Source organism: Macaca nemestrina, chromosome 13 (genome assembly GCF_043159975.1).
Source record: "Macaca nemestrina isolate mMacNem1 chromosome 13, mMacNem.hap1, whole genome shotgun sequence".
In the NCBI taxonomy this organism is placed as follows: domain Eukaryota; kingdom Metazoa; phylum Chordata; class Mammalia; order Primates; family Cercopithecidae; genus Macaca; species Macaca nemestrina.
Genome location: NC_092137.1, coordinates 117,687,035 through 117,703,926, shown reverse-complemented (window position 1 = coordinate 117,703,926; position 16,892 = coordinate 117,687,035). Strand labels below are relative to the sequence as shown.

The window sequence follows — 16,892 nt, the reverse complement described above, 5'->3', positions numbered from 1 at the left end:
TACAAATTTTAAAAACCAAAAAATAAAATAAAATGGTGAATTCTTCCCAGAAGGTTTTCAATTTACTTTGCCCAGATGAATCAGAGGAATCACTATCTATGCAACTATAGCCCTTATGAAATGTATTTCTTAAATAATAAGACTTGAAAGTCAAAATTACTCTTTGACCCATGGGCTGCAGAATGGACATTGTATTAGCAGGCATGAAAGCAACATTAATCTCCTTGTACCTCTCCATCAAGCTCTTGGGTAACCAGGTGCACTGTCAATGAGCAGTAATACTTTGAAAGGAATCTTTTTTTTCCTGAGCATTAGGTCTCAACAATACGTGTGTTAAGTCTGTTTGCATTGCTATAAAGGAATACCTGAGGCTGGGTAATTTATAAAGGAAAGAGGTTTATTTGTCTCACAGTTCTGCAGGCTGTATGGAAAACACTGCACCAGCATCTGCTCCTGGTGAGGCCTCAGGAAGAAGCAGAGGCCTCAATCATGGCAGAAGGCAAAGGGGGAACAGGTGTGTCAAAACGAGTGAGGGAGAGAGGGCGAGACGGTGGGTGGCGGGGAGAGAGTGGGGGAGAGAGAGAGAGAGAAGGAGGTAGAGAAGGAGGGAGGGAGATAAAGTGCACAAGACAGAGAAAGGAGAGGCCCCAAGCTCTCTTAGCCAACCAAATCTCTCGTGAACTGAGCAAGAACTCACTCACCACCAGGGATGGCACTAAGCCAGCAATCCCCAAACTTTTTGGCACCAGAGACCGATTTTGTGGAAAACAATGTTTCCACAGACCATGGGGGATGGTTTCGGGATGAAACTGTTCCATCTCAGATCCTCATCAGGCATTGGTTAGATTCCCATAAGAAGCACTAGACCCAGATGCCTCGCATGCACAGTTCACAACAGGGGGTCACACTCCTATGAGAGTCTAATGCCATCATTGATACGACAGGAGGCAGAGCTCAGGCAGGAACGTGCGCCTGCCTGCCGCTCACCTCCTCCCATGCGGCCCAGTTCCTAACAAGCCACAAATTGGTACCAAATTGGTACTGATCTGCAGCCTGTGGGTTGGGGACCTATGCACTAAGCCATTCGTGAGGGATCTGCCCCCATGACCCAAACACTTCCCACCAGGCCTACCTCCGATGCTGGAGGTCACATTTCAACATGAGATTCAGAGGGGACGAAGTACCCAAATCGTATCAGTAGGCTTCAGATATTCAGTAAACTATGCTAACAACAGATGTGCTGTCATGCAGGCTCTGCTGTTCCATTTATAAAGCACAGGCAGGATACATTTACCATAGTTCTCAAGGGCCCCAGGATTTTCAGAATGGTCCATGAGCACTGGCTTCAGCTTGAAGTCACCAGGCACGTTAGCCCCTATCAAGAGGAGCTGTGAAGCCAGGCACTAACTTTTCCTCTCCAGCTATAGAATTCCTAGATAGCATCGTCTTCCAACAGAAGGCGCTTTCATCTACATTGTTTTGAAATCGGTTGTCGGTTGTGTAGCATGGCCCACCTTCATCAGTGAGCTCTGCTAGATCTTCCAGATATTATAACTCACTGCGGCTTCTCCATCAGTACTTGCTGCTTCACCGTGTACTTTTGTTACGGAGATGGCTGCTTTCCTTAAACCTGACGAACCAACATCTGCTAGCTTCAAACTTTTCTTCTGCAGCTTCCTCACATCTCTCAACCTTCACAGAATGTAAGAAAGTCAGGGCTCTTGCATGGATTAGGCTTTGGCTAAAAGGGATGCTGTGGCTTGTTTGATCGTCTAGATAGACCACAAAAACTTTCTCCATAGAAGCACTAACTCTGTTTTGCTTTCTTATCATTCACATGTTCACTGCAGTAGCAGTTCTGATTTCTTTCAAGAACTTTACCTTTGCATTTACGACTTTAACTGTTTGGCCCAAGAGGCCTAGCTTTCAGCCTGTCTCAATTTTTATATGCCTTTCTCATTAAGCTTCATCATTTCTAGCTTTTGATATAAAGTGAAAGACGTGCGACATTTTCTTTCACTTGAGCACTAGAGACCATTGGAGAGTGATTAATTACTCTAATTTCAGTTTTTTTGTTTTTGTTTTTGTTTTTGTTTTGAGATGGAGTTTCGCTCTTGTTGCCCAAGCTGGAGTGCAATGGCGCCATCTCAGTTCACTGCAACCTCCGCCTCCCGGGTTCAAGCGATTCTCCTGCCTCAGCCTCCCGAGTAGCTGGGATTACAGGCGTGTGCCACCAGGCACGGCTACTTTTGTATTTTTAGTAGAGACAAGGTTTCTCCAAGATGGTCAGGCTAGTCTCGAACTCCTGACCTTAGGCGATCTGCCCGCCTCAGCCTCCCGAAGCACTGAGATTACAGGCATGAGCCACTGCGCCCAGCTTCATTTCAGTGCTTTTGTGTCTCAGGAAATAGGGATGCCCAAGAAGAGGGTGGGCCAGTGGGTGGAGCAGTCAGAACACACATTTATCAATTAAGTTCATCATCTTATATGGTTCATGGCACCCCAAAACAATTACAATAGTAACAACAAAGATCACTGATAACAGATCACCATTAACGGACGTAATAATAATGAGACGTCTGAACGACTGAAAATATTACACACTGTGACAGAGATACAAAGTGAACACATGCTGTTGGGAAAATGGTGCTAACAGACTTCCTCAGTTCAGGGTTACTACAAACCTTCAATCTGTAAAACATGCAGTATCTTCCAAGTACACCAAAGTGAAACACAATAAAAGGAAGTAACCTATAGTTAAATGTTTTCTAACACCATATAGAGCTGCAAAACCTTAAGATCTCATTCAACCATTCTTAACAGCAATATTGGTATTATTTAGATATAGTGTGTGTGTACATATACTAGATACACAAACGATTATGTGAACATTGTTAGAAATCAAGATTTTCAATATAAGAGAAGAGAAAAACAAATACAAAATCAAAGTTAAGTTATAGCTAGTTTTACCATTGAACTGGAAAAGTAAATATGAACTCATTATTTATTTCTCTTTATCATCACACATACTTTCTATGTTCACACTTACTTGAAAAGCCTTAGAGGCAATGACAACCCAGTAACAATGAAGAAATAACTCAAGAAGGGCAAAACTTCAATTCTCGGCCGGGCGCGGTGGCTCAAGCCTGTAATCCCAGCACTTTGGGAGGCCGAGACGGGCGGATCACAAGGTCAGGAGATCGAGACCATCCTGGCTAACACGGCGAAACCCCGCCTCTACTAAAAACACACACAAAAAAATTAGCCGGGCAAGGTGGCGGCGCCTGTGGTCCCAGCTACTCGGGAGGCTGAGGCAGGAGAATGGCAGGAACCCGGGAGGCGGAGCTTGCAGTGAGCTGAGATCCGGCCACTGCACTCCAGCCTGGGCGACAGAGCGAGACTCCATCTCAAAAAAAAAAAAAAAAAACACACAAAAACAAACAAAAAAAAAACAACAAAAAAAAACTTCAATTCTCATGCATGTACACAATGAGGTTTCTGCAGGTTTCCTTACACTCTCCTCCCTACTTTGAAACATGTTTGAAAATCTTCACAACAAAAAAAAAGAAAGATGAAAAACAAACCTTTCTAAGGAAAAAAAAAAAAAAAAAAAAAGGAAGAAATATGGATAACTAACTATTACCAATGAGGAAAATATAATCAGAAGTGAAAACGCGGGGCCAGAAAAGAGGGCAGAAGTACTCCCTGAATTTCCTTATTATTTTTTTGATCAGGATCACTCCCAGCCCCAGGCAATTCAGATATACAAGGCTCTAGCACATGTCACAGAAGTCAGAGAAAGGCAACCCTGAAGTGGGCCCCCAGGGACCTCACAGAATGGGAGAGACCAGAGTAGGCAGGCAGGCACACCCACTGGGGTCAGACCAGCAAAACTGGCCGAGAAGGAGGGCTCCAGGCAGCACAGTGGTGCCTCCGTGTTCATTCCCTATGATTTTTTTTTTTAAATCATTAAAGAATCATTTAATAAAAAGTCATTTGCCAGAGTCATCTCCTTTTGAAACCCACAGCCTCAGTCAATGTCTCTTCATCTACTAAAAATGAAAGGGATTAAACTAGACAGACGCCTGCTAAGATTCTCTCCAGACGGTTTCCTTGTTAATCGAGTCCTGCTTTATGCAGAAGTTAGCAACCGGTTCTGTAACCTGTAAGATACTAGAGAAAAGTCTGATTCCAGGCTTAAAAATCAGTTTTTTGTTTTGGGGGGTTTATTCATCTATTTATTTAAAGACACAGTCTCATCTGTCACTCAGGCTGGAATGCCATCATAGCTCACTGCTGCCTTGAACTCCCAGGCCTGAGCTATCTTCCTGCCTTGGCCTCTTGAGTAGTTAGGACTACAGGTGCACTCCACCACGCCTGGCTGATTTTTTTTTTTTTTTTTTTTTTTTTCTGTAGAAACAGGGTCTTGCTATGCCACCCAGGTTGGTCTGAAACTCTTGGCCTCAAGTGATCCTCCCACCTCAGCCTCCCAAAGTGCTGGAATTAAAGGCATTTGAGTCACTGGGTCCAGTCTCGTTTTTTTTTTTTTTTTTTAAGTTTTTTTGAGACGGAGTCTCGCTCTGTCGCCCAGGCTGGACTGCAGTGGCACAATCTTGGCTCACTGCAAGCTCAGCCTCCCGGGTTCACGCCATTCTCCTGCCTCAGCCTCCCAAGTAGCTGGGACTACAGGCGCCCACCACCTCGCCTGACTAATTTTTTTTATTTTTAGTAGAGACGAGGTTTCACTGTGTTAGCTAGGATGGTCTCGATCTCCTGACCTCGTGATCCACCTGCCTTGGCCTCCCAAAGTGCTGGTATTACAGGCGTGAGCCACCGTGCCCAGCCCCAACCAGGTCCAGTCTTAAAAATAGTTTTTAACATCATTTTTAATGTCAGCATTTACTAGATCTACAAGTTAGACCTTTTTAAATAACTATAAAGAACAACCCTAAGGGAAGAATGCCTTGGGTGAGTGTAATTATCTGAGCATAAGCAAAATGACTTTATTTAAAACAGTAAGAGCCTGGTGACAGTAACTCCATAACAGAAAACAAATGTGAGCCGCAGCACCCCGAGCGTGACCGAAAACAAGTGTGACAACTCGCACCGCCTGACCTCAGGGCGGGGGACCCAGAGAAAAGCACTGTCTTCCCTCCCGCTAGGTTGCTTCCAGGACTTTCCTTGAAGCACCCAGGGGGTTCTGTTCTTAAAAAAAAGATGGGGTTGGCACTTCCTTCAGTACCCTGGTACAAAGTTCACAGAGATGCTAATCTGATCCACCCTGGAACATTTCCTCCCTCAATAAAATTCTCTCTCCAAAGACAAAGCAAACAGTGATGCCGACTGCAAGAAAACCAAGATGCCAGCTACGGTCAAGGGCAGGGATAAGAGAGTGTGCGTCAGAAAGAACGCTCTGAAAGAACATTCTGTCAGGGCCAGCACCTGATACACCCGCGGTGTCGCCGATGCCTGAAGCAGCCCTGGCAAGTCCCTGAACTCCCTGTGGCTTGCTCCTTCCCTCTTCAGAGTCAGAGTCAAAGCACCAATATAATGTTGAGAGGAACAAATGAAGAAAGTATGGGAAAGGAAAGGATTGTTTAAACTGGAAAGCCCAATTTTTTTTTTTTTTTTGAGACAGGGTCTTGCTCTGTTGCCCAGGCTGAAGTGCAGCAGCGTAATCCCAGTTCACTGCAGTCTCAACTTTCCAGTCCCCGTCCCATCTCAGCCTCCTGGGTAGCTGGGACCACAGGAGCACTAACAGGTCCAGCTAATTTCTTAAATTTTTTTGTAGAAACGGGGTCTTGCTATGTTGTCCAGGCTGGTCTTGAACTCCCGGCCCGAAGCAACCCTCCCACCTCAGCCTCCCAAAGTACTGGGATTATAGGAGCAAGCCACTGTGTCCAGCTATTCTCCATTTTTTAAAACATATGCCACATTTTGATTTATGAAAATATCACAAATTGCTTTAATGATCTTTAACATTTCAAAAGGATGTTTTTTCCATTTTCCAAATCTAAACTATTAAGTAAGTTTTTTCAAACTACACACATACTCCCTCCCAAGATGTGGCAGTGCCCCTGCCCACCAGGTAAGCTCCTGCTCTGCTGGAACCCTTGCTCCCCCAACGATGCCCAGATAAGGTGGTCTCTTGACCCTCCCCCGCCCCCGCTACAATGTGGCACCTTTCCTTCTTTTCTGTTTTCCTGCTCCCCATTTCACTCAAGACCATGGGACAGACCTTACAGGCTACGTAAAAACCTTGCACTTAAGCTACCAAAAACAGAGCCAACAAACTACTGGAGCAACCCAGAGTCCAAACTCGGATCTGCAAAGCCGTGAGTGTTATTAAAAGGCCATCTGTACAAAGGTTTGACGAGTTTTTCATGAAAGGCAACCCTGAAGTGGGCCCCCTGGGACCCGCCCCATGCTCTCAGGAGGACCCCCACCCTAGCTGCCTCAAAGCAAGGCAATCAGGAAGTCCTCTTCCAGTAACCAGAGGAGACAGTCCACCTCGTGCCTCAATTAATCTACAGGAAAAGGAGTCCAATTATTGCATAACCAATTCAATTCTTAGAATGATCTAGGCAGATAATTCAAAGTCCTGCAGTTCTTGCCTGTAATTTCTTTTTGCTTCCTGAAAACTGGGCAAGAACAATGCACTCAATGCACAGGGTCATGGTAAAGAATAAAATGTGTGGCCTGCGTGGTGGCTCGTGCCTGTAATCCCAGCACTTTGGGAGGCCAGGGCAGGTGGATCACTTGAGGTCAGAAGTCCGAGACCAGTCTGACGAACATGATAAGACCCTGTCTCTACTAAAAATATAAAAATTAGCCCGGTGTGGTGGCAGGTGCCTATAACCCCAGCTACTCAGGAGGCCGAGGCAGGAGAACTGCTCAAGCCCAGGAGGCGGAGGTTGCAGTTAACCAGTATCACACCATTGCACTCCAGCCTGGGCAACAGAGACTCTGTCTCAAAAACAAACAAACAAAAAAGTATGTGTGAATAATGCAGTTGGTAACCTTGGGAACTACCTACCAAAAAGAACACAAGACATTGACATCTCACATAGGAACATGATAGGTAACTTTCAGCCTCCAACAGCCTGGACTTTTCAAGCACAGGACAGAGCCATGACTAAGACTATCAGACACACAGAAATGGCAACAAAGTCTCCTTGTTCATCCAGGGACCCGGAGGGCTCTGCACAAGATAGGTATCAATTCAGCCAAAAACCGGCCCTCCTCCAGGCTGGGCAACCGGGCCCTCCCAGCACTCCTGCTCCCCATGACCTGACTAGGAATTAGCTCCTAGGATTCTGCTCTCCTGGTTCCACACAACACGTCCTTGTTTCTACTTACCCCAATCATTTGAGAGAGCTGACTTCTAAAAGAAAGCCGACTTACAATGGAGTATTATTCAGCTGTAAAAAGGACGGACTTTCTGACACCTGCTGCAATAGGCGGGACCCATGAAGGCAGGATGCTGACTGTAATGAGTGGTCACCAAAGGACCAACACTGCTCGAGCCCATTAACAGGAGGTGCCCGAGTAGGCAAATTCCCACAGACAGAACGTGGATCCCATCCAGGCTGCCTGGGACTTGGGGAGAGCAGAGTGAGGAGTAAGTGTTTAACGGGTAGAGTTTCAGTTTGGGAAAATGAAAAAAGTTCTGGAGACGGATGGTGGTGACCGTTGTATATGGCAAATGTCCTTCATGCCATCAAACTGGACGCTTAAAAATGGTTAAGATGGTCGATTTTGTTATATGTATTTTATAACACAAACATTTGTTTTTTAAAGAAATTAAGAAAATCTCTGTTTTTCAGATTCTTCCGTTGCATGTGGGTGGTGAGCAGGCCCATGCCTTGCCTGGAATATCCCTGGCCTGGCTCCGCAGAAAGCGCCCAAGGAGTCTCACCTGTCACTGCATCCCTTACCTTCACTCTCTTTATATACAGAAGGCTTAACTGCTGAGACTCCTCTCCTTCTCTCCCATACTTCCCCGTTTATTCACCCACTCATGGTTTACTGAGCATTCATGACATGTCAAGCTCTGTCCTAGGCATCAGAAGGTTCCAAGTATGACTCTCGGAGAACCTTTACTTCCATGAAGGAAAAGGCAGACAAAAATCAAGTCAGAGGAGAGCTGGTGATGAGTGCCGGGATGGAGGACGCAGGTGACAGGCAGTCGGGGAGGGGACGTCTCAGCTCTCATCCGAATCACACTGCCCACAACCTCCCAAACAACTCACAACCACTCCCTCCTAGGATGTCTCCACCCACTGAAGCCGGTGATCTTCACAAAGCCTTGGGATTCCCTGGTCCATGTTAAAAATAAGAGCAATTCATCTCTCCTTCCAACCACAGTCAGCCACAGGTAGCTTCTGCCAAATAATAATGTAGTTCACCCATGAAGGTATCTACCTATCTCTGCTTAGAAAAAAAGGAAAAAAACTTATCCCCAAAGGCCCTCCCTATGTCTCCCCATCCTGCTGTGCAAGCAGCCAAACTCAAGTGAACATATAAATCACTCGTGCAGGCCACTCTTCCTGTTCCCACCCGTGTCCTGGGGCCACCCAGGCCCTTCCTACAGTTTTTGTTTATGCTTTATCTGAGACTTGTAGCCCTGGGCAGGGGCCTTGGCTCAATGCTCAAGACACAATAAAATATTAACTATGGTGAGTCAATAACACAGTGCAAGATGCCCAAGGAACTCCCAGAAGAGGCTTAAGGATCTAAATTGATACCCCAGGTCCATGACAGAAATACACTCAACAATTCTCTCTTCCTTAACTCAAGAAAAGTGCACTGAAAGAATAAATTCTTACTCAGGAGATGTTCTGTGGGCAAGATGGCAGCAGAAAGTGATGCATCTGCAGGCCTGGCCCGGGTCAGGCCTGAGGCAGAAATTGTGCCCAGGGGGAACTAAAAGAAGCCGATCTCAGCTCAACAGAAAGAGGTTCTAGGAGTTAATCTGCTCAGGACTCCTGCACTGCTGGAAGGGGAGGACCCAGGGAAGCTGGCGCAAACATCATGGTAGGCAATCTGGCAATAAACACAGAACGCATTAGGAACAGACATCTTGCCACGCACGATGGCTCACACCTGTAATCCCAGCACTTTGGGAGGCAGAAGTGGGAGGATCAGCTGAGGTCAGAAGTTCAAGGCCAGCCTAGCCAACATGGTGAAAACCCGTCTCCACTAAAAATTTAAAAATTTGCCAGGCATGGTGGTGCATGCGCCTGTAATCCTAGCTACTCAGGAGGCCGAGGCAGGAGAATCGCTTAAACCCTGGAGGTGGCGGTTGCAGTGAGCCGAGATCGCATGACTGCACCCCAGCCTGGGTGACAAAGTGAGACTCTGTCTCAAAAATAAGAAACACACACATCCCTTCAGTGCAGCCACTCCTCAGGATGTGCTCTGCAAGGGCGCTTTCCTCTCAGGTCTCCCTAGCCCTCTGCCCACCTGCACCTGTCATTCATGTTGCTATCTGCCTTCCCCCAGGTCCTGAAAAGCTGGGTGCAGGGAGACTGCCCCTCACACACTCGGTGCAGAATCCCCGACATCAAGCGTGTGTCTGGTACACGGCAGGCAACAAACATTTCAAATAAATGGACTTTAGGGACTGTGAAGTGTCCTGAAAAAAGTGGACGTGAATGGGTATTCGCTATTAAACTATAATAGTTTAAATGCTTTTAAACTATTAAAAAATCAGGGCCAATTAAGTATCCAATAAAGGATTGGATGAGTAAATTGAGCTACAGCCACAGAGTTGAATGCTGTGTGGCCATTAAGAATGTGGTATGGCTGTGGTTACAAGGGGCATGGATTCAGGAACAGGGCAGAAATGTGGGCAACTCCCCACCCTGATAACTCCTCAGAAGCCAACATAGCAGGGAGAAAATACTCATATCAAAAGCTCCAAATCTGCAAGAAATGTGAAAAAGAGGATCCTACTCCCTCACCCACCATGTCTCGTCTAGTGAGATGCCAGTCCTCCTTGCCCTGTTCCCGTAACACGAGTTAAAGTCACACTACGTTAGTGCCAATATAACGTCTGGGATAACAATGCCCAAGCATGAGCAAGACGAGGAGAAACAGCCCTGCAAACAAGCAAACACTCGACTGCAAAAGAAAATGAACAGATGAGAACAGAAGGTTGCAAAGAAGAGATTCTATGCAAGACGAGAATGGAACATTCAAGGAAGAAAAGAAAATTTTCACGAGTGCTTCATGCTCCCCAACACCTGAAGAACATGGGTTCAATAAAACAAGCACTCACAGATGAGCTAATGGATAACAGGTTAAAAGGATGTTGGGAACCTAACAAAATGAAATGAGGATCAAAACAACTTGACCACAGGCCGGGCGCGGTGGCTCGCGCCTGTAATCCCAGCACTTTGGGAGGCCGAGGCAGGCGGATCACAAGGTCATGAGATCCAGACCACCCTGGCTAACATAGTGAAATCCCGTCTACTAAAAATACAAAAAATCAGCTGGGCGTGGCGGCACATGCATGTAATCCCAGCTACTTGGGAGGCTGAGGCAGAAGAATCATTTGAACCCAGGAGGTGGAGGTTACAGTGAGCTGAGATTATAGTATTGCACTCTAGTCTGGGCAACAAGAGCAAGACTCTGTCTCGGAAAAAAAAAAAAAAAAATTCCAGATTGGGAAATCCATACCTGAGTAAAAGCATTAAATCAATGTATAAGTGAGAACTGAGCTAAACAATAAAGTAAGTTTACATGACAGAATGGAAAGTACAATGTAAAACTAATAATAAAATTTTTTTAAATGAGATTGGGAAAGCAGGGAGGATAATAAGAATGCTGGCACCCTTGACTCAGAGGGTGGGGAGCCAGTGAACACTATCAGACTTAAAACATTGTTTTTCAAAAGCCACAATTCTAACCTTTTAATGCTTTCAAAAATCTCTTCCCTTAACCTTACTTGAACCTTTTAGAAAATAATCTCTCTTGCACTAAAGAAACATTTATTTGAAGTTTAACATATCTTTGGTTTCATTTCAGTTTACTTCCTTTTATTGAAATCAAGTAAATGTAGTACTTTTGTTATAAAAACACTGACACATGAGTTGCATTTTTATAAAAGTCCTTCTGTCCATCTTCTCCACTATCCCTGTGTGTCCAAATGTCTCAGAAAGTTATCTGGGCTGATGTTCACCTCATGAAACTAGAGGTTACTTTGGGTGGCTGGGATTTGAGGAGATAGATACATTTTTGGATTTTTCAGTTAGCTGATTTCTTTGACACACTCTCTTTTTTTTTTTTTTTTTTTCTTTTGAGACAGAGTCTTACTCTGTCGCCCAGACTGGAGTGCACTGGCATAATCTCGGCTCACTGCTACCTCCCCCTCCCGGGTTCAAGCAATTCTCCTGCCTCAGCCTCCCAAGTAGCTGGGATTATAGGCACCCATCAACATGCCCGGCTAATTTTTGTATTTTTACTAGAGATGGGGCTTCACCATCTTGGCCAGGCTGGTCTTGAACTCCTGACCTCATGATCCACCCGCCTGGGCCTCACAAAGTGTTGGAATTACAGGCGTGAGCCACCGCACCCAGCCTCTTTTTTTAAGAAACGGGCTCTCCCTCTATCACCCAGGGCTGGAGTGCAGTGGCACCATCATAGCTCACTGTGGTCTCGAACTCTTGGGTTCAAGCAATCCTCAGCCTTCCTAGTAATTGAGACTACAGGTACATGCCACCAGGCCTAGCTAATTTTTAAATCTTTTGCAGAGATGCATGTCTCACTTTGTCACCCAGGCTGGTCTTGAACTCCTGGATTCCAGCGATCCTCCTTCCTTGGCCTCCCAAAGTGCTGTGATTACAGGCAGGAGCCACCATTCCCAGTCTGATTTCTTTCTACCGAGCATGCATCATCTTTGTCATTTTATGCATATACAGAACGATCTGTCTTAATTAAAAAACAAAACAAACTGGAAAAAAAAAATGCCAAGATGTTAACAGTGATTAGCATTGGATCCATGGGATATGAATGTGAATTCTCTTCACACTTTCTTGTACTTTCAAGGAAAAAGAATTCCAATGTTGGTCAGGCGTGGTGGCTCATGCCTGTAATCCCAGCAACTCTGGAAGGCCAAGGCAGGCTGATCACTGAAGATCAGGAGTTCAAGACCACCATCCTGGCCAACATAGTGAGGCTCCATCTCAATAAAATGAAATTTAATTTTTTTTTTAATTTAAATGTTGCTAGAGAACATGTAGAGGTGATTTTGAAAGTTTAAGTAACTAGTAAGGTGCTATGAGAAGATACAAAACTAAAAAACCACACCACGTATATATGCAGAAAGAAGATGAGCTATGGATAAAGGGTTGCAGGTGATTATTTTTTCCTTCTTTCTTATCTACTTTTTCATTTCTGGAAGATGAGCATTTATTACTTTTGGTTTTTTTTTTTTTTTTTTTTTAAAAAGACATTTTGGTTTTGTTTTTTAATAAAAGGGTCTTCTCAAGTGATGACTCCTGGCCCAAGAGGAACCTGAGTGGTTAGATAGAGCACCAGGTAATGCCTGTGATAGGAACAGAAACTCCAGAGGGAGAAGATGAGCAGGTGGTTTCCACCGTCTCTCAGCCCCCAGCTGTCCAGTGACTCATTCCCTCAGTGCAAAGGTGGAACATGGGGTCAAGACTGCCCTGAGTCAGACACAGCCCTCAGAATGTGCCCACACCATCACAATGTGTGTATGCATTCAGGAGCACATGTGTTAAGTCAGAAACAATATTAAGAAGAAAATGGCTCGATTCGTTATCAACAATATATGAGCACCAAGAAACACACCAATCGAAAGCCTGGCATGCCCAAGCTATGCTGCCCAAGATTACAGCCTTTATGTACTTTTGATGGTTTTAAAAAAAAAAAAAAAAGATGGGAGGGCAAAGCAAAGGTTGAGAGGGAGGGGCGGAAAGGAGAGGGGAGGAGAAAAAGGGGAGAGGAAGGAAGAGGAGAGGAAAGAAGAGGAGGGCAAGGGAGAGGAGGGAAGGGGAAGGAAGGGGAGTGGAGGGGAGGGGAGTTAAGTTCCTGAAAGCAGATGAGGGAGTTATCCAAAGGTGTTACCTTCAAGCTTCACTGACATGCAGATACTCAGCATGCTTACACCTTAAGGTTTGGAACATTCCAACTGGAACAAAACTCACCAGTGGCTATGGCCCAGTAAACGTCTGATCCAGTCAGTAACTCACCACATGCTATGGGAGAGTAAACCTGGGAGCCGGGAACTTGAAGCAGAATTCGAAATGGAGCGACCCGTGCATTGGAATCCAACACTGCATCCAGAGCGCCGACCAGGCGACCTTCAAAAGAGAAGAGAAGAAAGTGCACCTGTGAGCACGGGGCTGGCCAGCTCCTCGTGTGCGAGGCATGTGGTCGCTGTCTGGACTCCATGCTGGGGTGGCAGAGACAGTTTCATGTCCAGTTCTTCGACTCGCCTCACAAAGCCTGAGCTCCATGGAGCCAACGGCTCTGTCTGCATCTGCAGCAGGACCTGCCCCTGACAGGCACTCAGCACTCCTTTGCTGAATCAATGAAGAAGTGAACGAAGGGCCCCAAACCAGTCACCCAGCCTAGCCAAGGCGCTTTGACCCAGCACATAAATAAGCAGGGGCTCTGGACTCAGACTGCCTGATGCAAACCCTGGCTCCACCACTTTCAATCTGTGGGGCCTTAGCAAATCACTTAACTTGTCTGTGCCCTGGATTTCTTGTTGAAATAAAATAAGCACAGGCTACCTACTTCGTAAGGTAATTGGGATAATTAAATGAGTTAAAGTATCCAATAGTCAAAGTGCTTAAATTATTACAAGCCCATAAAAAGTACTCTATGTCACCCAGTATTATTATTTTATCATCATTATCTTCCTCTCCAATATGGCAGAATAATCCCTGCCTGCTCCAGGGTACTGTGGGATGTAAATAAGAAAACCGGTTGGGAATGGTGGCTCACACCTGTAATCCCAGCACTTTGGGAGGCCAAATCACCTGAGGTCAGGAGTTCTAGACCAGCCTGGCCAACGTGGTGAAACCCTCTCTCTACCAAAAATACAAAAAATTAGATGGGCGTGGTGGCGGGCACTTGTAATCCCAGCTACTAAGGAGGCTGAGGCAAGAGAATTGCTTGATCCCAGGAGGTGGAGGTTGCAGCAAGCTGAGATCACACCATTGCACTCCAGCCTGGGCAACAACAGCGCAACTCCAACTCAAAAAAAAAGAAAAGAAGAAAAGAAAACCTATCAAAGTCTTCTATAGACCATAAAGCATGAAATGTGAGTGCAGGATTAGCATTTTGCTGTAATGAGTGGCATCAGAAATCAATGTCAGGCAAAAAACAACAACAACAAAACAAACAAAAAAGGCATCCCAAGCTGGGTGCAGTGGCTCATGCCTGTACTCCCAGCACTTTGAGAGGCCGAGGCAGATGGATAACTTCAGCCCAGGAGCTTAAGACCAGCCTGGGCAATACAGTGAGATCTCATCTCTACAAAAATTAAAGAATTAGCTGGGCATGGTGGCGAGTGCCCGTATTCCCAGCTACTCAGGAGGCTGAGGTGGGAGGATAGCTTCAGCTTAGGGAGTTCAAGGCTGCAGTGAGCAGTGATGATGCCGGTGCGCCCTACCCTGGGAGACAGAGCAGGATCTTGGTTTAAAAAATAAAAATAAAAAAAAAAGGCATCCTGATCCTCAATTGCCTGGGAATCTAGATGGCTAAGATGGCTGAGAAGATTAGGTCCTCAATTTACTTTACACATTACCCTTAACTAATAGGCCCTGAATAAGGGCCACAGCTGCATGAGCAATTACGATGTCTATTTTTATATAGTTTAACAACTTCAAGTGTAAAGAAAAACTGAATCACTGGGGGCAAGTTACTTACCTAACACCCCGTCATATATTTAGTACAAACACGGCATCCTCCTATATAACCACAGCACAACCATCAAATTCAGAACATTAATATTGATATGGTCCCGCCATCTAATCATAAGACCCATTCACATGTTGCCAAATGTCCCAATAACGTCCTTTTGCTACAATGGATTCCGTTCAGAATCACATTCAGTTGTCAAGTCTCTTTGGACTACGTGGATCTGGAGAAGTCTTTCACTGACTCTCATGACCTTGACACTTTTGAAGCTTTGTAGGCCAGTTTTGTTTTTTGTTTTTTTTTTTGAGACGGAGTCTCGCTGTGTCGCCCAGGCTGGAGTGCAGTGGCCTGATCTCAGCTCACTGCAAGCTCCGCCTCCCGGATTTACGTCATTCTCCTGCCTCAGCCTCCCGAGTAGCTGGGACTACAGGCGCCACCACCACGCCCGGCTAGTTTTTTGTATTTTTTAGTGGAGACGGGGTTTCACCGTGTTAGTCAGGATAGTCTCGATCTCCTGACCTTGTGATCCGCCCGTCTCGGCCTCCCAAAGTGCTGGGATTACAGGCTTGAGCCACCGTGCCCGGCCTATAGGCCAGTTTTTCTTGTAGCATGTCCCAAAGTCTGGGTCTGTCTGAGGCCTGGTCATGATTAGATTCAGGTTATATATTTTCGGCAAGAATCATAAGTGATGCTGTGTTCTTTTCACCACATCCTATCAGGTAGCAGACGACCTCTACTTGTCCCATTCTTGGTAATGTTCGCTTTGATCACTTCACTCACATACGGGCTGCCAGGCTTCTGCACTATAAAATTACTCCTTTTTCCTTTGTAATTACCGAGCATTCTGTGGAGAAGTATTCTGAAGCCACGCAATTTCCTATTCCTCATCAAATATTTCATTATTCACTTAATTATATCAGTATGGCCTCATGTTTTTCTCCTTTTTTCAATGGGTTATAATCTATTACTATTATATATTCTGATGCTCTGATTGTCCCAGGTTTGGCCAGTGGGAACCCCTTCAAGCAGGTTTTTGTGTCCTTTGGATATGTCCCCATCGTTCTTCATATTTTCTGGAACAACAAAAAATTCCAGCTTCATCTTGTACTTTCACTACTCTCAGCCACCATTTCTCCAAGAAACTCTGGTTTCTTTAGTGAAGAATGGGATTTAAAAGCCAGTATGTGGAAGCCAGGTGTGCTTATTGCAAATGGGGTGCCTCCAGGTCCCCTCAGTGTACACAGCCAGGAAATACACGTCTATACATGTACATGTGTGTACAGCTGACCCCTGAACAACACAGGTTTGAACTGTATGAGTCCACTAACATGTGGAATCTCTTCTGCCTCTGCCACCCCGAGCCAGCAAGGCCAACCCCCTCCTCCTCTTCAGACTACTCAATATAAAGATGATGAGGATGAAGACCTTTAAGATGATCCCTTCCACTTACTGAAGAGTAAATATATTTTCTGTTCATTATAATTTTCTTAACCTTTTATCTACTTTATTGTAAGAACACAGCATATAATACACACAGCACACAAAAATGTGTTAACCAACTGTTTTATCAGTGAGGCTTCTAGTTAACAGTAAGTTATTAGCAGTTACATTTTTAGGGATCCAAAGTTATATGTGAGGACTTTTGACTGAGGCGGGCGGATTACCTGAGGTGTAGAGGACTACCTGCTCGCAAACAGGGTGTTCCCCATGAGTCCTGCTCTCGCGAACGAAGCAGGGGGTTGGGTGCTTGTTTATGTGTAAACATCTTGAAAATCCAGAAAGTCAGGGAAAGGTCAGAAAAACAACAATGTGTCTTGTGACTTGGCAACATTCCACAAACGACTGTATAAAATAAAGCAGAGCGCGCCATTCGAGGCGGCCGCCATGTTTGTCTTGTCTTGTGTTGTCTTGTGTGTTCATTCCTTTGTTTAGGAAACACGCGGACCCCAACATGAGGGCAGGAGTTCAAGACCAGCTTGACCAACATAGTGAAA

General features: G+C 45.3%; 1 protein-coding gene across 3 annotated transcripts in view; it reads right to left on the bottom strand.

Annotated features, from left to right (window-relative positions):
• The window catches only part of LOC105490107 (TBC1 domain family member 8), a 131,972-nt gene that overhangs the window by 61,809 nt on the left and 53,271 nt on the right, over positions 1-16,892 (bottom strand). For 2 of the 3 annotated variants that reach the window (XM_071077251.1, XM_071077253.1), the window contains exon 2: positions 13,176-13,331. In XM_071077251.1, the coding sequence (XP_070933352.1) occupies positions 13,176-13,331 (156 nt within the window). The remainder of the gene's footprint in view (positions 1-13,175; positions 13,332-16,892) is intronic. The other variant, XM_071077252.1, reaches the window with a different exon arrangement.